The 22,408-nt window shown below is 42.5% G+C and overlaps 1 protein-coding gene across 1 annotated transcript in view; it reads right to left on the bottom strand.

Moving 5' to 3' along the window:
* The window catches only part of DNAH6 (dynein axonemal heavy chain 6), a 260,070-nt gene that overhangs the window by 93,469 nt on the left and 144,193 nt on the right, over positions 1–22,408 (bottom strand). Inside the window, exons 33-40 of the mRNA XM_004713856.2 lie at positions 18,702–19,257; positions 17,652–17,774; positions 15,903–16,085; positions 14,775–14,918; positions 11,988–12,209; positions 10,562–10,709; positions 8,390–8,547; positions 884–1,015 (exon numbers count right to left, since the gene is read on the bottom strand). Of these exons, the coding sequence (XP_004713913.1) occupies positions 884–1,015; positions 8,390–8,547; positions 10,562–10,709; positions 11,988–12,209; positions 14,775–14,918; positions 15,903–16,085; positions 17,652–17,774; positions 18,702–19,257 (1,666 nt within the window). The remainder of the gene's footprint in view (positions 1–883; positions 1,016–8,389; positions 8,548–10,561; positions 10,710–11,987; positions 12,210–14,774; positions 14,919–15,902; positions 16,086–17,651; positions 17,775–18,701; positions 19,258–22,408) is intronic.

Here is a 22,408-nt window from a genome sequence, read left to right as displayed (position 1 = left end):
CCTCAGTGATTACGGCGAAAGTGGGCATCTCTCCATCAGTCTCCTTAACTATTGGGCCAACCCATACACTTGTTTTACCATTTTCTGCCTTGTAATTTCACTTACCTAACGAATTCCTGTCAGTACCAGAATCTGTCCTCCCGGTCAGTTTGCATCCTCTAAGACTACTTTCTCTATGCAGCCTTCGTTGATGGTCTACAATAGGTCCTAGTTGTGACGCTTCACATTCTTGCATCATTAGTCTACTAAAGAATAATGTCTTCTTATGGAACACTTGAGCCAGGCACTTTCCATGCAATGCTTAAAATGACCGTACCAGGCAGATATCCTTATTCTTCCCTTTTAAAAGTGGTGCCAGTCGCCACTTAGGGAATTAGCCCGGCTGGATGAAATGTGGGTGAGTGGCTTTATTGGAGGTGATGGTGATGGCAGATGTGATGAGTGCCGATTTAGGGATGTTGCAGTTGAGCTCGCGCTGGGAGATGTCAGGCGTTGTCAGTTGAAGGCCAAGTGGACTCATCCACCAGGTGGTCAGGTATTAGAGGAGCACAGAGGTATGCGGGCTGGGAAATAGATGAAATCCACTAAGAGACAAAGGCCTAGGATGTAGCCTTCCTTAAAGGCTAGGGCTGAGTTTTTGACCATCTTTTTGCATTCCTGAGACTATTTCAGGGGCCACAAACACAGAGACAGGGCAGTGACACAAATGCCTGTTACCTTCTATGTCCCTGTGACCTGGCTTCTGCTCAGGGAAAGGATGGGCACCTTGTAAGCACCACTGACTCCTTTGATGATGGGATACACACACACACACACACACACACACACATACACACACACACACACACATTTTCCTCTTGCCCAAGTTTAAATCCACACTCACCTGAAAAATCTGTTTTAGACTGTGCTCAGAGGGCATTGGGAGACACAGCATGCTGAAGTGTCGGATGAAGCGAGGCGTCACAGGGTTGCGGCCACCACCTGGAGGTGCGCATGCTGTTACGATTATTACATCCTGTGGGGGGAGAGGTCCACTTGGGTCATCTAGCAAAGAAAGTCATGGAATTTGCCCATTCCAATGATAGGAAGGTTGACTCAAAGTCAACATTTTTTAAGGGCCTACTTAAATACCAGCTTTGGATTGTCTGACTGAATCCTCACAACCACTTTAGGAGATTACTCTTATCAGGTCCATTTTGTAGATTAAAAAAAAATCATTCTTTTAACAAATACTTTGTGCTACTTAAACATAGTAAGCGTTGTGCTGGGGATCTTGTGGGTAACGTGGAGAGAAAAGGCAGCTTTCTCCATGCTTCATTGAACTTGAGGGAAGGACATATTGCTATGTCCAATAGCTATCTACGAGAGGTGTTAGCTTAGTTCATATGGAAGAAGCACACCAGCTGATGTGATCCAAGGATTGGAAATAATAACATCCAAGACCAGAGGAAGGCATTGTATTAGAGCTGAAATTCTTAGCACCTGGTTTTCAGAAGGGTATGGTTGACAGTGAAAGCCCAAGATCCTTTTGTAGAATTCTCACGTTGATTAAGTCTTCATTGAACTCCATTGGACCATTGACTGGGAATATGAATAGTTCGTTCCCAGACAGAATGCATTTACAAATGGATTATTGTAGATATAGTTAGATGAAAATTTAACAACTTATCATTTGTTTTCACTCTTGATCCACTTAAAACATGAAATTCTTATGTAATCTCCCTTAACATTCAAATGTTTCTAAAATAAATCGTTTACTTGAGACATAATCCAAATATCATACAATTCAATAGTTTAATCATATCAAGAGGTATTATACAATCATTACCAGAAGGATTTTAGAACATCCTTGCTCCCTGCTACTGTGCGCTGTATTATTAGCTCCCCATTTCCACCAACTTTCCCTGCCATAACTACAAGGAACCATTCATGCAGTCACTGCCTCCGTAGATTCACCCATCCTAGATTTCATATGCCAACAAACAAACAAAAATGTAAAACAAACAGTCAAAAAGCTATCAATAATAACAAAATAAAATGGGGGATAAAACCACAGTTGGAAAGACGGAAAATATTAAGAACTAAAGCAATTTTAAAATGGGTCAAAAAGGAGGGAAATCACCAGAGGTTTAATCTATGTGTAGCTCCTGCAAATAGACTTTGGGCTTCCATTGTCTTCCACAGCCTTCTGCAAACTAAGAATTCACAATTTAAGCTCTGATACCATTCCCTCCGTCGGATTTGTATTTTATTATTTACAATCCTTGGATCACACACCTGGTGTGCTGCTTCCCTGTGGACTTAATTGATGCTTCACTTAGATGTTGCTTGTTTGAAGAAAAACCTGTAAGACCCCAGACAGTATTCTTTCTGATAGCCGGACACCACCTAGTTTCTTCTCCACATTTTCCTGTTGCACCCTTATCTTCAGATCTTTTCAAGAAGGTGTGTATCAAGCAAGGCCATGTCACAAGACCTAATTGTTCTTAGATTGGGGCTAGAATTAAGTATGAGCCCCAAATCCATTACTGTAACTATGGTTTATGTAGGTCTCTGGTTCATCTTAGAGACATTATTATCTTTTTATGTTAAAGAATATTATCAATTTTCTTTCTGGAACATAAGGTCACACTGTTGATAGTGCCATTAATTTAGCCAATTTGACTCATTTTTAACTTGTTCTAGTTTTTATCATTTTCTGATTTCTTTTGAGTTGAAGTTTATATATGTTTTATTTTGTTGTTTTTGATGGAAGATTTTTTGGTATGATTCTCTTTATATGATATCCAGGATAGGTAAATCTACAGAGATAGTAAGTAGATTTGTAGATCTTTAGAGTTATTTTAGGAGTTATTGGGGGTAGTGGAGCGCTAATAGCAATGGGTACAAGAATGAAGAACATTATCCAAAATTGATTGTAGTGATGATTGCACAGTGCTTTGTAATATATTTAAACCAATGAATTGTATCATCCACTATGTATATGTCAATTAAACAGAAAAAAGAGAGACCTACATTAAGGAGATGCTATGGACAATGTCAGAAACATCTCAGTAGCCTCATTTTGTTGGTCCATGGTGCTTTGAATGCTCTTCACCAGCACGAGGCTTTCCACTCATCACAGAAACTCAGAGGGGACAACTCTACCCTTTCCTTGACCTTTGACCACTATAAGTCGGCATCAACTCAATGGCAATGAGTTTGATTTTTGCTGTTTTGGCTGTTTTATGATGCAATTGATTATACTGTGGCTTGGGTCAGGTAACCCAAGTAACAGTCTTGATTTTTAACACTTTAAAAAGGTCCTGTGCAGCAGATTTACCCAACGGGATGCATCTTTTGATCTCTTGACTGCTGCTTCCATGAGCATTGATTGTGGATCCAAGCAAGATAAACTCCTTGACTTCAATCTTTTCTCCATTTGTTATAATTTTACCATGTGTGGTAGTTACATAATCTGGTGTCAATGTGGGATTTGAGAGGATTAAGAGTGAAGGGGTGGAGTCTAGTCTGTCAATCAGGTCATAGTCAATGAAGCCTCTGTGTGGGCATGGCCTTCTGAGACTCCTGTATTTCCTCCTTGGAGGTGGAAGACACTTCTCTCTGCTCACTTCCTGCGAGACATCCCTGAGGATAAGCCACATGGACCTACCCTGATGCAGTCCTGGAAGCTGGAGGTCACATGGAGACCCCTGCCAACACTGGGATGCTTACAATGCCACTGGATCCAAAGACTTTCTACCCATGGGCCTGTGACCATCCTGCACTGGGTGTTATGGCATGTGTTTCATGAGTCTGAAGAGGACTTTATATAATGGTGTCAGACATATGGGCTAACATTGAATTTATGGACTTGATCTGGACTGGGCTGGGATGTTTTCTTAATATTCAGCTGCTATTCTATATAAAGCTCTTTCTTACGCACATATGAGTCTCTATGAATTTGTTTCTCTAGTCTGCCCTGACTAACACACTATGGCTTAGGTCAGGTGCACCTCAGTCCTCATTGTGACATTCTCACTCTTCAATAAACTAAAGAGGTCTGTGCAGCAGATTTACCTAATTCAATACAACTTTTGATCGCTTCACTGCTGCTTCCATGAGAATGAATTATGGTTCCCAACAAGACAAAAATCCTTGACAACGTCAACCTTTTCTCCATTTATCATGATATTACCTATTGGTCCATTTGTGAGGATTTTGGTCTTTACATTGAGATGTAATCCATACTGAAGGCGTCTGTGGTAGTTACATAATGCGGTGTCAATTTGAAAGGACTAAAAGTGAAGGGGTGGAGTCTGGCCTGTCAATCAAGATAAAACCAAAGAGGTCTCTGTGTGGGCATGGCCTTCTCCTGAGAATTCTGGGAACTCCTGTATTTTCCTCCTTGCAGAAGGGAGCTACTTCTCTCTGCTTACTTCCTGCAAGACATTCCTGAGAAGAAACCACATGGACCTACATAATGCAGCCCTGGGAACTGGAGGAGCCTCCTGGAGACCCCTGCCAGCACTGAGATGCTTCTACTGCCACTTACTTTGCACCTACTGGCCTGTGATTTTCCTTCATTCAGCATCACTGCATGTGTTTCGTGAGTCTGAAGAGGACTTCACAGATTGGTATCAGACATATGGGCTCATATTAGACTTATGGCCTTGATCTAGACTCGGCTGGGATATGTTCTCAATAGTCAACTGCTTTTGTATATAAGCCTCTTTCTTATACACATATGAATTTCTATGGATTTGTTTCTCTAGTCTACTCGGACTGACACAGCTTCAATACTTTATCTTCATCAGCAAGTGCTGCCAGTCCTCCTTAAGCTCAGCAACCAACGCTGCTGTCCTCTGCATATTGCAGGTTGTTAATAAGCATTCCTCCAACCCTGGTATCACATTCTTATTCTGTGTAGGTTCTCTCATTAGCATTTTCTCTGCATACATTTTGAATAGGTATGGTGAGAGGACAGAACCCTGACTCACACTCTTCCTGATTTTCAGCCTTGCAGTATTCCCTTGTTATATTTGCACAACTGTCTCTTGATTCATGTATAAGTTCCTTGTGAGCACAATGAAGTGTTCTGGAATTCATCTCAGGGCTTCCCATAGTTGTTATAGTCAATGAAACACCAGCAAACCTCTTTCTGGTATTCTCTGCTTTCACCCAAGATCCATTTGATGTCCCATGTTCCACTCCCTTTTCTCAATTTGGCGTGACCTCTGGTGCTGTTAATGTTCAATTGCAACCATTATTGGATGATCTTGAGTAAAATTGTACTTGATATGATGCCAATGATATGGTTTTATAATTTGAACATTCTGTTGGGTCATCTTTTTTTAGAATGGGTATGAATATGGATCTCTTCCAGTCAGTTGGCCAAATAGCTGTCTTCCTGATTTCCTACATGCTTCCAGTGCTTCATCAGCTAGTGGAAACATTCAACTTCCCAACTCCACCAATTCCTGGAGGCTTGTTTTTGGCTGATGCCTTCAGGGAGGCCTTTCCTATAAGTATATGAGTGCCAGGGGTTTTGTTTTCTTGACCACCCAGGCTGGCACACTAGTCCATTTCAGCTCAGTAACATGTAGGATATCAATCTTCAGGTTCTATTTAATTAAAAAAATCATTTTATTGGGGACACATACAGCTCTTATCACAATCCATACATTAATTTTTGATGACTTCTAACTTTCCTAAATTCATACTTCATACATTCCAAGTTCTGATTGTTGTTCTTTTTTTTCTTCAGCTGTTCCTTCTCATTTTGAGCCATTCTCCATTAGCAAATGAAGGCCTGAGAGGCTTTACTCCCATGAGATTTACTCCATTCAAGTCGTTGTAGTGGACTTTACTTTGAGACGGCAACTCTTCCGTTGGTCATAGTTTGAATGTCTCTGACCTGAGGGGTCCTCTGGCGTTATCTCTGACAATGTTCTGCTCCCACTCATTAGGCCTTCAGTATCTGTCAATGTTTCAATGCTATGCGGAAGGCTTTCAGCTGCTAATTCCTCCAAAGTGGACAGCTGATTCTTCTTCATAGTCTGTTCTTAGCCTAGAAGCTCCGCTGAAACCCATTCACTTTGGGTGACCCTGCTGGCATTCGCAATACCAGTGACATAACTTCCAGCATCACAGCAACACACAAGCCACCACAGTGTGAAAAAAAAATGACAGAAAAGTTGTGGCTGCCTTGTTTAGAGGCTGGTAATCAGAGTCCAACTCAATAAGTCAGAGCAACCCAAGATTGAAAAACTGTGTCTTATATGGGATCATGTAGGGACAGAAGGGCCACTTAGCCCAGATGCTCTCTAGGGGTTTCAAACACTCTACAAATGTCAGGGTTTAATGATCGTTGAGTTTCTTTTCCACCCTAAGGAGCCCGATGGCGTAGTGGTTATGTGTTAGGCTGAGAACCATGTGGTCAGCCAATCAAACCAACCAGCCTCTCCTCGGGAGAAAGATGAGGCTTTCTACTCTCATAAATGGTTATAGTCTCGGAAACCCACTGCAGCAGTTGGACGCTGGCCTATCAGGTTTCTCTGAGCAGAACAGACTTGATGGCAGTGAATTTGCTTTTGGTTTTTCACGCTAAGATCCTAGAACTGCTCAGACCCACATGGTATATACAAGCCCCCTGTGTCTATTGAGCACTTGAAATATGGCTAGCTCAATAGGTTAAATGAATACTTTATTCCAAAGACAGTGCAGAAGAATGTAAAATGTCTCAATAATTTTTACATTAGTTGCATGTTGTAGCTCTTAGGCTTTCTAAAATACATTATTTTATTTTTTTTAAATAATTAAAAAATAATAATTTTATTGGGGGCTCATACAACTCTTATCACAATCCATACGTATAATCCATTGAGTCAAGCACATAAAATACATTATTAAAATAAAAAATTATAATGCCATGCAATGCTTGGCAAGGGGATGTAACTTAGTCCATGGAGTCAGAGCACATTCATGATTTGTCAGTGAAAATCTGAAAGTTGGTAAAAAGTCAGGAAACATAGTCAAAATGAGAAAGCAGGGTCCATGCCAGGCAAAGGAAAGTAGGTGTGCCAAGTCCTTCATTGGGAGGGAAACTCTGACAACCTTCAGGAAGGCACTTAGGGGTTTAAGGCAGGGGATGCCGAGATCAGAGCTGCATGTTGAAGAGACCCTTCTGATTGTCTACAGGGTGGGGACAAACTACAGAGGTGTGGAGACCAGGGAACAGTTAGCAATCCTGCAGAGAGAGTGCTTGGCTTCAGACCCGAGCCTCTCTCACTGCCATCGAATCAGTGCTGACTCATTGCGACCCACTGTGGGTTTCTGAGACTGAAACTGTTTATGGGAGTAGATAGCCCGATCTTTCTCCCTTGGAGCAGCTGCTGGTTTCAAACTCCTGACCATGCAGATCGCAGCCCAAAGTGTAACCACTACACCACCACGGTTCTTCTCAGATAATGGCAGCGGAGACAAAAAGAACTATTTGAACAGAAAAATATTTCCTATGATTAGCTTGTATGTTAAAAGAGAATTCTGGAACTTGGAAAAGCCAATGAACAACAAGCACAAAACCTTTTTACTCATAGAAATTGATCATCCAGTCTTTAGGGCATATGGTGAAACAGATGAAAAGGTTGTCTGGGATGTATCTCTGCTTCTTGGCCTTATTTCTATGCTCTCGAGGCCTGAGATAGGAAGTTTCCTGTTTTTATGTGAATTCAGCTCTAACACATACAAAACAAGCTACTAAGCTCAGCAGGGACCCTAAAGATGAAGGGGAAACATTTCAAGAGCTCAGAATCGAATTCAGAGGCATACAAAAAGTACGATCGTGCCCAAAGCTCTAATTCAGAGACCCAAAATATTTCACAATGAAATGGGGGTACGGGTGTCGAGGGGAGGCCTGTGAGACGGTGATTTAGAGATGTCCTGGAAGGGAGAGGGGATCCCAGCGGCAGAGCTGGAGAATGAAGACCTTCTAAGCAGGGGAAACCTTCAACCTTCCCACGGCATGGTATTTCATGGATTCTGAGCCGGAACACACGTCTTTTCCTTGTTCTGTCATGTTTTGCCTTCAAAACTACAGCTTCAAAGTCACTTCTGGGAAGGCTTCTCTCACGATCAACCCAGCCTCACCAATCTCCAGTATCTTTCTCCTCATCAGCCCACGTTACAAATGCACATCGAACCAGAACCTCCCTGGGGAGCGGGACCCTGGGAGGCGGAGGCTGTCTCTCCTGTCCACGAATCCCTGGACCAAGCAGGGCAGGAACTTAATGGAACTGAGTTACAGGAGTTAAACTGAATAGATTAAAGGACATTAAGGAAACACCGAGGTGACCTTCCTACCCAGCCATTTAAATAAAAACAACCAAAGGAATTTCAAGCTAAAAGTAACCTGTATTTCTTTCCAAAAGAGTTTGTTCCTGTCGTAAAATCCATGAAAATCTTGGTACTGTCGAAGCAATTCAATGGGAGGCTGAGAGCCGTAGCGATCCAACCTGGGCATGTTTAGGTCGTCCACAAAAATCACCACTTGCTTGTTTCCCGGTGCTCCTGGGGGAAAGGACAATGAATGGAGAATTACACATTGCCCTTGGAAAACGTCCGCCACAATCCAGGTATGGATTTGGACTATATGGACACCTTGTAGCTCACCATGAGCTGTTTGTTTGTTTGTTTCTGGGGTGAGGGAGGCTCCAGTAGAGTTCCTGCCACCTCTGATGTCACTTGGATGCCTGCAGAGATCTGTGAGCCCTGCTTGAATGTGTGTGCTGTCATTTCACCCCCACCTCCCACCCCCTGCCCAAGGCACACGACCTCCAGTTGGACCTCCACTTTTAAAATCTCTATCACAACCGCTGCTCTCACTCCCCGGTGCCTGGGCCCAGGGTGAAGAAGGTCCCCTTCGTTTTACATCCGGAAGCCGTCGCCATTAGGGAAGCTGCACAATGCCTCCTTGGACGTCAGGAAAGTCAACAGATACACTCATTACAAACGCCAACCCACTGCCATCGAGTCGATCCAACTCACAGCGACTCTATGGGGCAGGGAAGAGCTGCCCCTGTGGGTTTCAGAGACTGTAACTTCTTATGGGGGTAGAAAGCCTCGCCTTTCTCCTGTGGGGCGGCTGGTGGGTTCAAGTTGCGGACCTTGTGGTTAGCAGCCCAGTGTGTGACCACCCCCCACCTGGGCTCTTCATTAGATGAAATAATAATAATGAACAATTTGAGTGCTGGCAGAGTCTCCAGCAGTGACCCCCTGGTGGACCCCACTTTTCTATTTGGGCTTCATTACAGGAGGGGCTTTCGAGGTAACTGCGGGAAACCCAAGTGTTCCATGCCATTCTCTGGCCCTTAGAAGCCAAGTAGCAAGAGTTGGGGAGAAGGTCTAAGAGAATCGCTCAAAAAGGTGCCGAGCCTCCCCCTAGAAGGACAGGCATCAGTTGTCCTGTGCCTGTATGCTCAAGAAGAAGAGAAGGAGAGAGGGAGTCAGTCAAGCATCGCGTATGCCCACTATTGGGGGTGGCAAGGCCAACAATGTGCAAGGCGGCCGAGTTTGGGTATCGAGTCAGTATGCTCGCTACCAAGGAGGGGTGTGGCCGGGCAAGTGGACCTCAGTAACACAAGGCTGCAGGGGACCCTATGGAGGAGGATGGGACTGAGGGGGTGCCCAGGGCCTGCTTCCCAACATTAGAAAGCCTGGTAAGAAGGTGAATGCCTAGCCTGTGGAGGACTCTGGGAGTCCTTCAGGAGAGTGTGCTCCTGGAAGCCTGCCACACAGTGAGCACTGACACCCAGGCAGCTAGCCCAAACAGAAGGGTCTGTTCACAGAAGGACCATCCACAGACAGGGAAGGAGAAGAGACTCAGCCTTTCATTTGTTTCCTCTCGTCTCAACACACCATCTCCTAGAGGAGGCGAGGACACAGAAAAGTAAAGGAACAGCCCAAGGCCCGTCTACCTGAAGTCTTTCGAGCCCCCAGGGCTCCAGTACCTAGGCTTGCAGCAGGGGGGAGGTGCAACTTTAAGTTGGGTTTGGAATTGAGGCTTTACATGATACTGAACTCAAAATAACTAAAATTACTAGAAAACGCTGCCCTTACATCAAAGCGGCTAATAAGGGAAGGGCAGCTAGGGTGAGGGAGGGAGATAACTTGATAACCAAAGCCTTGACCAAAGTGCTGACCGAGGGGACGAAAAGGAACATGATTTTGTTGATTTCTCCGTGAGTTCAGATTCATTCAGCCCCAGGTAAATAGGTTTGTTGGTTTTCCATGCAGGGAAACCAATGCAGGTTTGAAAACAGAGCATCTGTGGCGCGAGGGAGGCCCGTGGAGAGACAGAGGCTGAAGGTGTTCTGAGTGGAGCATGACGATAGAGATAAATTCTTTGCTTGCTAATAGGAAGGAACCTGGGTACCTAGCAGTAGAAAAAATACCTTTTACTGGAAGCATTTTGAAAAACTTTATAAAGCAAACATGTTATCCAATTGTAGTTTTATTGGTGATTTAGTGATTTATAAACTTCTTAAGTAATGTTTTGGGGACAAACAAAAATGCTAACTCTTACCCAGAATGTTTTTTCTTTTTCTTTCCAGCTTTGACTCAATAATCTCTTGTGTCCTTGCTGATGACGTTTGAGCAGAAAAGTTTAGGTAAACAGGAACATAGCCAGCAGTTTCCTGGATTTTACTCAGTAGTCCTTTTGCAATGACAGACTTCGAAATGAAAAAGAGTTCATTGATTTCAAGTTCAATACAATATTTTTCAATTGTCTATATAAGTAATCACCCAGTATGATGCATCAGAAACAGGATAAAAAGTGGGAGGTTATCAAGGGTTCATGAGAGTGAGGGGGGGGTGGTGCAGGGGAAAAAGAGGAGCCGCTACCAAGGGTTCAAATAGAAGAAAATGTTTTGAAAAGGATGATGGCCGCGTAGGTACAAATGTGCTTGATACGATTGATGTTTGGATTGTTTTAAGAGCTGGGAGAGCCCCCGAGAAAATGATTTATTAAAAAGTCAAGTTAGAAGTTACAGCTGTTGATCTCTTGCTGGAGATTCCATATTTAGGAGACCCAGAGCAATGTTCCCACTGACTCCGGCTGATCTCAGCCAAAACGCTTCTTCACTTTTGTTATCAAAATCCATTTTGACTACTATGCTATCCAATTTCATAAGAGTCACAGAAAGGCCCAAACAACTACTGTATTTCTTTCGGAAACAATGGAGGGTGGAGGCAATGAGTCCCTGTTTGTATGGAATAGCCCCAAACCAGCAAGGCCAACAGCATTCCTCCTTTTGTTGACTTTTCTCCACAACAGTGCCAAAATCAGCAGGAGGGACAGGCTGACCTTCACCAACAGCCTACTGTGGACATAAACCGCTCCGGGCATTTCCTACTCTAACCAGTGCACCGGGCAGCCCCAGAAAGTCCAAAACACAAAGGAGGGTCTACAGCCTAGGTCCCCAAACTTAGGTAGTTGGCCTACTCGCTCCTTTTCAGGGAAAAAAAATTGCGTTGCCTTACCACTGGCATTTTAAAACTATCTTACTATCCATAACCCATAATCCAGGATAAGGTGTAGGCATCTGCCTTTGCAGCTCCTTCTGGAGGGTTCCAGCACCCCCTCCCCTAGGGGTGTTCTCCTCCACTTTAGGAAAGACTGGTATATCATCTGGTTCATATGATATTGACGCCATGATATTCATATGCTATTTATTCAGAAACTGGCACACTTTGGAATAATTCCTAAGACCCCTACAGATTCGGCACAATCCACCCATTACCTTCATCCTGAAAAAAACCAAACTAAACTTACTGCCATCGAGCCAATCAGTGCTGACTCCTAGCGACCCCTGTGGATTTTTGGAATGTCATCCCCCCAAAAGAAGAAAATCAAAATGCAAAAGACTTTCCCTCTGAGGACGAATGCACGATTTCTGGCCCCTATAGTTCGAGTCCAGCCTGAAGTGTGGGTGGTGCCGGCTTCCTACCTTGCCCACTCCCGTCATTCCCGTGAAGAGCACCGAATGCTTCACCGCCAGTAGCTTTTCCATCAGATACCCGAAGCGCACGGTGTCCATCGTGGGGACGAGCATTTCAAAAAAGGGAACATCCTGGCTGTACTTGAAGGTCGGTATGATTCGTTCCCAGGGATCCAGCCGTTTGGTGTCGAAGTCCATGTGAACGCTCCACAGGTCGCCAGAGCTGGGCAGCTGGAGTGTAAAATGCAACACTGCCTTCAACGAGGGGCTCAGGAAACGAAGTCACGGGGAAACCACGGCAGGCCAAGGACAGGATTGGGGGGGGGCGTGGGGCGTGGGGGAGGGATTGGGCGGGGAGGACATGAATGGGTTTGGATGTCGTTTTTTCTTTGTGGCGAAACAGTTGTGTAGGCAGCAGACTCATCTTTACATGCAAGCGTGCAACGCGATGCAGGAGAACGTCTGAGACACTGATTATAGTGCTGCTGCTGTGTGCCCCTCGGGCTGGGAAAAGAGGACCGGAAGCCACGAGAGCACAGGGCATGCTGGGAACACTGCATCCCATAGCAAAGCCTGGGAGATACAGCTGGGAACAGAGGCAAAGGCCCGGTGATGGCAAGCCTTGGTTTGGCAAGCCAAACTCTTTACTCGGAGGTAAAGAGTTCGGAATGAAAGATTCTAAGCAGGCCATGATTTTTTTTTGGGGGGGGGGGGCACAGAGCATTGACATTGAAAGCTCACTTGATGGTAACTCTTAATAAGAGATTAATTTTACATGGAGACTGAGTACATACATCTATATGTATGAAGTGAATAATATTTACCCTTACTATCTGAAACTTCACTTTAGTTTCCATGCTATGGCAGTAAAAAAATTCTATGGAGGTATAATATGTTTTTTTTCTCTCCCAGATTTTAGAAGTCAAATATAAAGAATTTTCCCAAATATAAACACGTTCAGCACCTCAGAAGGCAACCTTGTGCCCCTCCCCTGTCAACACCTTTAGACACTCCTTTAGACTCTTGTAATCTGGGAAAAGCCTCTACTTTGTCTGCCAGACATTGACCATTTTGAAAAATACAGGCCAATTGATTTCATTGAATGCTCTTCTGTTTGGGGTTTCCAGATGTATCATCACAATTAGACTCAGGTGCACGTTTAGAAAGGAATACCACAGGAGCAAACGTATTTCCTTGGTAAGCCCCAACCCACTGCCGCTGAGTGGATGTAGACTCGCGTGATGCCCTGAGCCGTTTCTGAGACCGCAGGCCTTTACGGGAGCAGAAGACCCGCGTTTTGCTCCTGGGAAGTTCTGACTGCTGGTCTTGGCCATTAGCAGGCCAACCAGGAACCCGCTATGTCACCAGGTCTCCTGCCTTTCCTTCTTAGGACACCAGTTAAGGGGTAGAGGGTTGTCTCAATGTTGCTGATGTTGAATTGATCACTAATTAAGAGGTGATGTCTGAAAGGTTTTCTATTTCCAAGGTAGTCTTGTTTTTGCAAGTAATCAGTCGTTTGTGCAGAGATGCTTTGAAACTCTGCAAATACTGTTTCTCATGGAGCTTATACTCACGAATGTTAGCATCGGCTACTGATGTAATGGGTGCAAAGTGACGAGGCTGTAACTTCATTAATTCCTTCTTCATAAGTTAGGTGTCATTCTCCAGTAACAAACAGGTTTTTCCTTCTCCCCAATTTATGTATACGTGCGTGGATATTTTCATCATTGGTACATATTCACAGATTGTATTTTATTCAGTAAACGATAATTCACTACTATATTTATTTTTGACACTCAAACTTCCCAGTTTGGGCAGTGGGAGCCTGGCCAAACTGTGTTTTTTGGACATATCTGCAGCATCCTCTGAATAACCCTTTACTGTTTGGCATAAGAAGAGACTTGGACTTTGTTTTCATGTTTCCTGTCCCATCTTGGAATCAGCTATTTCACTGAGGAATCTTTGTTACCTTTAGTGGGGCTTAGTGTTGAAGCATTCATAACCTCATGGAAATGGGGTTGTCATTGCTCCGACCTCCTTGCAGCACACCGTGTTAGGGGATTTATGTCTGGATGGGTAGTTATTCATCTCCAGCTATCTCCCAGGGTCACATGTATGCACAGGAGGAGCCCTGGGGGCCCAGCGGTTAAGTACTTGGCTGCTCATAAGCCATCTGTGGCTCAAACCTCCCCCTGCTTCGTGGGAGAAGGACCCCGGCAACCCTCTCGGCAATTCTCTCGGCCCTACGGGGTCACGGGAGTTGGAATGGATTTGACAGTGTTTTTAAAAAGTATACACATTTTAAAATAACCCATGAGTCCATACTCATAAGAACCTTTGAAATTACATGCCAGTCTTTCTCCTTCCATGCTTGTAAACCCCTTCTATGACAGTAAGAAATGTGGTTGGCATTGTCCTCAAAATATTTATCCATTTGCCCAGTCTTAGAATGTAGGCAGTCAATTTTAGCATGGATAATTTACCACAGCAGGAACAATAAATCTACTAACTAAAATGAAATATTCTGGAACATCATGGTAAATTTTAAAATATTCTTTTCTTTTCTTTTTTTTAAAATATTCTTTTCTTATGCTAGATAGGGACTCCTAAATAATTTTTTCAATATACTAAATGGTATCTATGATAGAAAATTGAAAAATTTCTTTTAGAAAAAAACTTATTTTAGTCAAGAATATATATTTGCAGGAGGAGGAGAGGTCTTAACACTTTTTACTTAAATGTTAATTTTTATGATTCAGAATTATTATGTTAAAACTAAATTTATTTGGCTCTTACCCTCGCATCAGGATTGTCATCAAATTGTGTTCTAATAAATGTATCAAATGAATCCCAGTAGTTCTCACTTAAGTTTCCACCCAGAGACCATAAATAACAGAATACAAAAGTCTGGCATAGTATAGTGTTCAGTTTTGTTTGTTCCTGAAAAATAAAGATAAACAGTTTCAATATTTTATATGTAAAGATAAGAAGGATCCTAAACTGTGAAGTCCAAAGACCCTCTCCTTTTCTTTCGATTGAACCATTCCTCCAGGGGCATGGATGCATTTCTTAGCTTTCAGGGAGTGGGTCACAGAGCGATGCTATCTGTGAGCGAGACATAGTTGAAGACCCAGTGAGACAAAGAATGGCAAGGAGTATGTAGAAGAAAAAAACCTCTCAAGGTAGCTTTCAACTCATGATGATAACTATTTGATGCTTGAATTAAACCGTTTAAGCGGCTGCTAGACAGACATGTATTGAGAATAAGACAAAGACTGGGGGACTCAGATGTTGAAAAGGGGAGTAAACTAGAGGGCCCAGAACATGCCCTCCAACTTGGGGGTTCTCTGTCAAAGTCACTGGGCCTCCAGTAAATTAATTTGATAAAAAAATATTACAGAAATTTGAAATTCTTTGCAAAGCATCTGCCCAACAATCTTTTTCTTTGTTAAAATTGTATTGAGCTATAATTAACAGATCATACATTCAAGAGTTCAATTGTATTAAGAAGAGTCATGCAATCAACTTTGGAACATTTTCTTCCCTCTTGGACCCATTGCTGTTCACTCCCCACTTCGCCCACCCTCCCCTTCTGTGCCGAGGTGATCATTAATCCAACTACTCTCTTCATACATCCCCATTTCCCTGTAGAGATGAGCATGCAAAACCCAGATAAGCACCCAACAAGGACCCAGAACCAATGACCATAAAAAAATAGAGAAAGACCTCAATCTAAGGAAAAGCAGAGAATATTAGAAATTGAGAAACAATTCACATTGGATCCAAAGGGCGTTCAAATGACAAGGCATTGTTACCTTCCAACCTAAGTGCAGTTGTTAAAATCCCCTTACAGTGCTCTTTGTCTGATCACAAGCTCATTGTTTCACTTTCCTAGGCTCACAGCAGTAAGAAAACCCTTCATACCATTGTCAAGTTCGGTCCGTCCTTCCCAAATAGTAAAGACTCCAATAAGAAACAGAGTGTAGTCACTTTGCTGATGTTCACTTGTGGGATTGCCTGGTTACACTTTTTACTGATGAAATTTAAACCATCATCAACATAACGCTGGAAAAGGTTCAGCAGATATTCCTGGGTTTCTTCATTCAACTGGAAGTAAAGTAAAAGCAATTTTAACAAGCCTGCATGAAAGGTATAATGAAGTTTAGAGGTACGTTTGACTCCAATCCATACATTTCAATACTTTCTGTGATCCCATAGCTAACGGTCACAAGACATAAAACAAATTAAATTTAGAAACAAAATAATCCTACTGTTATTAAGAAAGGGTATATAGGGCGTATTCTATTTTCTGATAATATTTGGCTCTTTGATCTGGTAGCGGATACCCAGTTTTATTATATCAATATATGAGTATATATTCCATATATCCTTCTATAATGTATTGAAACTCATTAAGAACAATAAAACAAGAGACACAGAAGAAAAGAACTAAATGTCTATGTAAGTCAGGGGAAGTGCCCTGGTGGTACAGTGGTTGAAGTGCTTGGCTGCTAACCCAAAGGTTGGCAGTTTGAACCCACTAGTCAACCCACAGGAGAAAGCTGTGATAATTTACTTCTATCAAAATGATAACCTTGGAACGCCAATGGGGCGGGTCTCCTCTGTCCTATAAGGTCTCTATGAGTTGGAATCTACTTGATAATAGTGGGTTTGGTTTGGTATCTAAGCTAAAAGGAATTATTCCAAATATTTTGAAATGAAGGATGTTTCAAGCCGTGTAGTAACCTATGATAAATTCTCAATTCTGAGAATTATTTCTTTTAATAAAATACTAGATGACAATGTTGCTAAAATGTTGATGCCTGGTCGCACTGTGAGCTGTAATCCGCATGGTCTACTGCTCTGCAGGAGAAAGACTGGGTTTTCTACTGCTGTAAACAGTCTCGGAAACCCACCGGGGTCGATGTGAGTCAACATTCACTTGATGGCAGTGAGTTTGGTGTTTCAAGAAGAGTATAGGACTGAGAAAAGCAGTTTTTTTATTCATCTTTGGAGGGGAAAGGCTGGGGAGAAAATGACTTTCTTGGAGTGGGGTGGAATGGGGAGAACATTGCAAGGATCCACTTGTTAAGATAAATAAGGCCCAAATCCTATTTCAGAATGGAGAGAGTTATGGGAGATAATGTGGCTGCATTGAAAGTTTTCTTCACTTTGCTGGGAGTCGTCCCTCTGATGATAGAATGTGTCTTTGGCCAAGAATCTAAGAACAGGGTGGATTTCTTCTTTTGTTGGCTCTCAGAGGTGTTGGTGGCGGGGGGTGAGGGGGTGTTCTGAAATCTACATAGCAATGACAGCTAGTGTCTAGGGTTAAGTTTTGTTTTTCTTCATTATCTCTAACCAAGGCTTTTCGACACCATAGGCTGTTTTTATGTGTGTCTTGGCAGGGTGTGGCTTTGCACCTGAGAGGAACCGACATGGTGAGAATCCGGGCATGCAGACAGCGAGCTGGAAGACTGGCAGGCTCTGGTAACAAGCAGGAGGCCATATTCGGAAATTCTTGGTGAGAGGTTCTAGGTTACACTCTGGAATTCCCACAATCAAGCCAAAATGAGGCCTTAATCTGTTCCTATTGGCCACTCAAGGGCAATATGAGCCCTGAAGGAGAGGTTGGACCAGGGGAGGCTTGGGGGGAGTGGATGTGGTTGCACTTACTTTTTTAGAAATACCCTTCATCCAAGTTTGAACATACGGCATCCATTTCAGTTCTTCAGGATCAACAAACACCATTCCACAGCGACTGACGGTGGCAGGAGAGGCCACCCTTAGATCTTGAACCTAAAGTTGAAGGAAGTTAGACAGGTAATAGCTAATACAATTCTTCCTTATTCCAGAATCAATGAATCACAGTTTTAAAGCTTAAGGTATTGCTTAATGGTTTTATGTAGAAGAGAATGGGAGAGCTATAAGCAAGCAGAACTGGAGAGAGATGGGGAATCGAGGTGTGAGATGAGAAATAAAATGAGTATAGAGTCTTCAAGTTCTTATGGGAGGGAACAGATGCCCCCTCCCCTGCTCCCCACCTTTATTTCATTTATTCTTGTAACCGAATACCTAGCCCAATACCTAACACAATGCTTGAAGAATGAATGGAAAACCCCATCAAACCCACTGTCAGAGAGTTGATTCTGATTCAGAGCCACCCTTTGGGGCAGGTAGGAGGGTTCCTGTAAAGAGTCACAGTCTTGGAAACCCCCAGGGGCACTTCTACCCTGTCCTAGAGGGTCACTGTGAGTCAACATCAACTCAATGGCAGTGAGGGTTTTCTGTTTAGATTTAAAATCTTTACAGGAGAAGGCAGCCTCATCTTTCTTCTTCAGATTGGCCAGTGGGTTTGAAGCACTGACACTGGGGTTAGCAGCTCAATGCTTCTCCTCCTATGCCACCAGGGCTCCTTAGAGTGATGATAATTTCCTTAATACTTCATAGTTGCATTCAGTTCACATTCCTCTCTCAATTCCTTCATCAAATGTTTACACTACAGTGAACCAATTTACTCATATTAATACAATTTATCTTTTACTTAGAAATGATCTTTTACTTACTGTTTTACTTAGAGAAGATGTTAAATCACCAGCATATGCAAATAAATACACGATTGCAGGCATTATAGAGAGTAAATGCTACATCAGCGTGAGAAAAACAATTTAATGATGGTATGCTAATCTAATAAATGATTTCCCTCCACACGAAGGCATGCATTACCTCAAAAAGCATGTGGATCTGAGGTGTGAGTTTAATCCTTTCACTGTTAGCCAGGCAAAGCATCTTGTTATCATCCAACACTGTATTCATATTTTCAATCCAAAGAGCATCCACCGGCCCATCACTGACAATCCATTTATGGTCTTCGGAAGTATCATTCACAGCTGCTCGAACACTGAGTGCCATCAAGCCATCCTTCCATTCCAAGGTTACGCTATTCACTTCGCCATATAATTCACCCATTGTGATTGATTTAGGATTAAGAACAAATGTTTTAACCGGATGGTAAAAGGGATTGTCTATTCCAAGTTTGTGCAAATTTCCCAAAGTTTCTGCTAGTATTCTGTAAACTGTGGTCTTACCACCTCCTGTTGGCCCGACTAGCATCACACCATGCCTTACTAACATGGTTTCATAGAACTGTATCACTTTCTGGACCATACACAGCTCAGGCTGAAGCTGTTGCTTAATCATAACATCAATAATTGTTGACTGCAAGATACCGTAATCGTGCTCCGGAATTTGGACTCCAGGAAAAAGGTCAGATATGATTCCACTGACAAAACAAAAATACAATCCATTAGGAACCTCTGGCCCCTAGGAATCCCTCCATATTGTTACAGTGAATTGATTAAAGATTATAATGAGCCCCGATTTTCATCCTTGATCTGCTTTTCTACAGACTTCATAGAACACCTGTCTCTCAATTTGCTGACAGGACACTTTTCTCTGAGAGCTTGCATGGTTTTATTTGCTTTCTGTATACTAGATTAATGTTTGTAAGCACACATTCCCAGCAGATATGAAGACCTTCTGGAGTAAGCAAAATGTTTCATGCCTCTGAAATATTCACAGGGTGTGGCAGTACTTAACACGCCACAACGAACTATCCCTGCACATCTATGGAAATGGCTCCATTCAAACCAGTGACGACACGCCGAAGGCTGACAGGGTGCAGAGACACTGGATCAGTCATGCATTATCGATGGAAATGCAAAATCATACCACCACTCTGGAGCACAGGAGTTGCTTTTTTATTTTTTATTTTTTTGGGGGTAGTTTCATAAGAAACACATATGCAACTGTCATGTGACCTCATTATCTCACATCTGGATACTCATCCGAGAGAAATCAAAGCTTATTTTTATGCAAACACCTATATTGAATGTTTATAGAAGTTTTATGTGCGCTAGTCCCAATTTGGTAAAAAGTCACATGTTCTTCAAGGGTGAGTGGTTGATCACATTATGGCATATCCCTATTGTGGAATACTACTTGGCTGTAAAGGAAAATGAATTATTGATACACGAACAACTTGGGTGACTCTCCTTCGAATGATGTCAGTCTCAAAAAGTTACATGATTCACAATTCCAATGCAGTGAAACTTGGGACAACCCAAACTTTACTTTTTATTTTTCCAGGTTTTGCAAGTTTTCTGCCTTTGAAAGGGTATATAGTCTTATCACTTTTTAAAAAAATCACTCACTATTAGTGGAAAATATTTGAATTTTCATTCTCTGACAGGTTTCTGTCTTACAGAGTTTACTGTATATAAGATTCTTCAAATGCTAAAATTCTAGAAATGGAGGACAGGTTCATGTTTGTCAGGGATTAAGGAGGGAGGAAGGAGGAAAATGGGCAGAGCTATCAAAGGCCATCATGAGGGATCCCTTTTTTTACTTAATTATTTTATTGGGGGCTCACACAACTCTTATCACAATCCATCCATCCATTGTGTCAAGCAAGCACATTTTTACATTTGTTGCCATCATCATTTTCAAAACATTTTCTTTCTACTTGAGCCCTAGATATCAGCTCCTCATTTTCCCCCTCCCTCCCACCCTCCCTCTCTCACAAACCCTTGATAATTTATAAATTATTATTATTTTTTCATGTCTTACATTGACCAATGTCTCCTTTCACCCACTTTTCTGTTGTACATCCCCCAGGGCGGGGGTTATATGTAGATCATTGTGATCAATTTCCCCTTTCTCCCCACTTTCCCCTTCCCCTCCTGGTATCGCCACTCTCGCCACTGGTCCTGAGGTGTTCATCTGTCCTGCATTCCCTGTGTTTCCAGTTCCTATCTATACCTGTGTACATGCTCTGGTCTAGCTGGATTTGTAAGGTAGAATTGGGATCATGATAATGCGGTGGGAGGAAGCATTAAAGAACTAGAGGAAAGTTGTATGTTTTATTGATGCTATTCTGCACCCTGACTAGCTTGTCTGAGGGATCTCTTGTTGATGATGAAAATGTGCTGACTTTTGATTGTATAAATGTTAGCATCCCGGTTTTGATATAGTTTTGTAATATGTTATCATTGAGGGAAATTGAATAAAGGGAACATTGGGTCTCTAAGTAAATATAATCTGATTATTTTAAAACCAAATGGTAATGAATACAGGCAACAGCCACCATTTATCCAATCACAGAAGAGTCAGTGTAAACACATGGGTGGACAGTGAATGTGGGAGGTAGGAGTGGAGGTTTGGAGGTTGGTAGAGGTGCTTTAGTGTTTTATTTCCCAGACATCTATACTGATTGAGTTCATTACAACAAGCATGCCATATGATATGATCATGAATTGAATTGTATTCCTCAGATCCACTGCAGCCTTAACTCTCAGACCGGTGAATTTGATCTCATTTGGAAATAGAAAAGTCTGCGAAAATGGGATCAGTTAACAAAAGAGCTGGGTGGATCCCACTCCATTATGAATGTGTCCTTCCAAAAAGAGGAGACGGACACAAACACGGAGGAATGGCGGCCCTGTGGAGATGGAGGTAGATACTGGAGTGATGCACCCACAGGCCAAGGAAACCGTGGATTGCTGGAGCCCCCAGAATCCATGAAGCCAGGAGGAATCTTCCCCACAGCCTTTCTCACTGCCATCGAGTCAGTGCTGACTCACAGTGAGCTCTGTGGGTTTCCAAGACTGGAAGTGTTTACTGGAGTAGAAAGCCCAGTCTTTCTCCCTCAAAGCTGCTGTGGTTTTGAACTGTTGACCATGTGGATCGCAGCCCAGCGTGTAACCACTACATCACCAGTGTAGCCTTTTGGTGGAAAAGGGGGGGATGGGTAATGGTCTTAGTGACACCTTGATTTCAGACTTCTGGTCTCTGCAAGTGGGAGGCAATGGTTTTAACCCACTCCGTTTTTGATAATGCGATCTGACTGTCCTAGGAGATGAATGCAGATAACAAAACATTTAACTTGGTTTAATGAAAATAAGTGAATTCATATGAACAAAAACACACTCATACAACTGCTTAGAAGGACAAATAACAGAAGGGAAGACACAGCAGGTGAGACAATTTGAACAAGTTTCGCAACTTGTTAAAGCAGATGAGCGAAATTCTAACAAGTTTTTCAACTTGTTAAAACAAGACGACAGCAGACAGAGGTACGGTCTCCCAGCAAAGTATGTCAAGGTGTATGACATGAATTAAGACTATTAATACCTTGTGGTAGTTGACAGGAAAGAGAGAGGGTATCCTCAAAGCAATATCTGCACATTCTTGTTAGGTCAGGAGCTTATAACCAAATACTAATTTATTTGTTTCTTTTTATTTATTTATTTTTTAGCCAAATCCTAATTTCTATAGGACATAGCCTAGTGATGAATATTTTGAAGAAAAAAGAACTAATGTCAAAATTTTAGTATCTTTATTTTAAACTAGTATTGTCTTTTCACATTTCAGTG

This window comes from Echinops telfairi, unplaced genomic scaffold (genome assembly GCF_000313985.2).
Source record: "Echinops telfairi isolate 266 unplaced genomic scaffold, ASM31398v2 ScPeMD7_7467;HRSCAF=8505_1, whole genome shotgun sequence".
NCBI lineage: Eukaryota > Metazoa > Chordata > Mammalia > Afrosoricida > Tenrecidae > Echinops > Echinops telfairi.
Note: the sequence above shows the minus strand (reverse complement) of the source record. Positions and strands in the feature narration are given on the sequence as shown.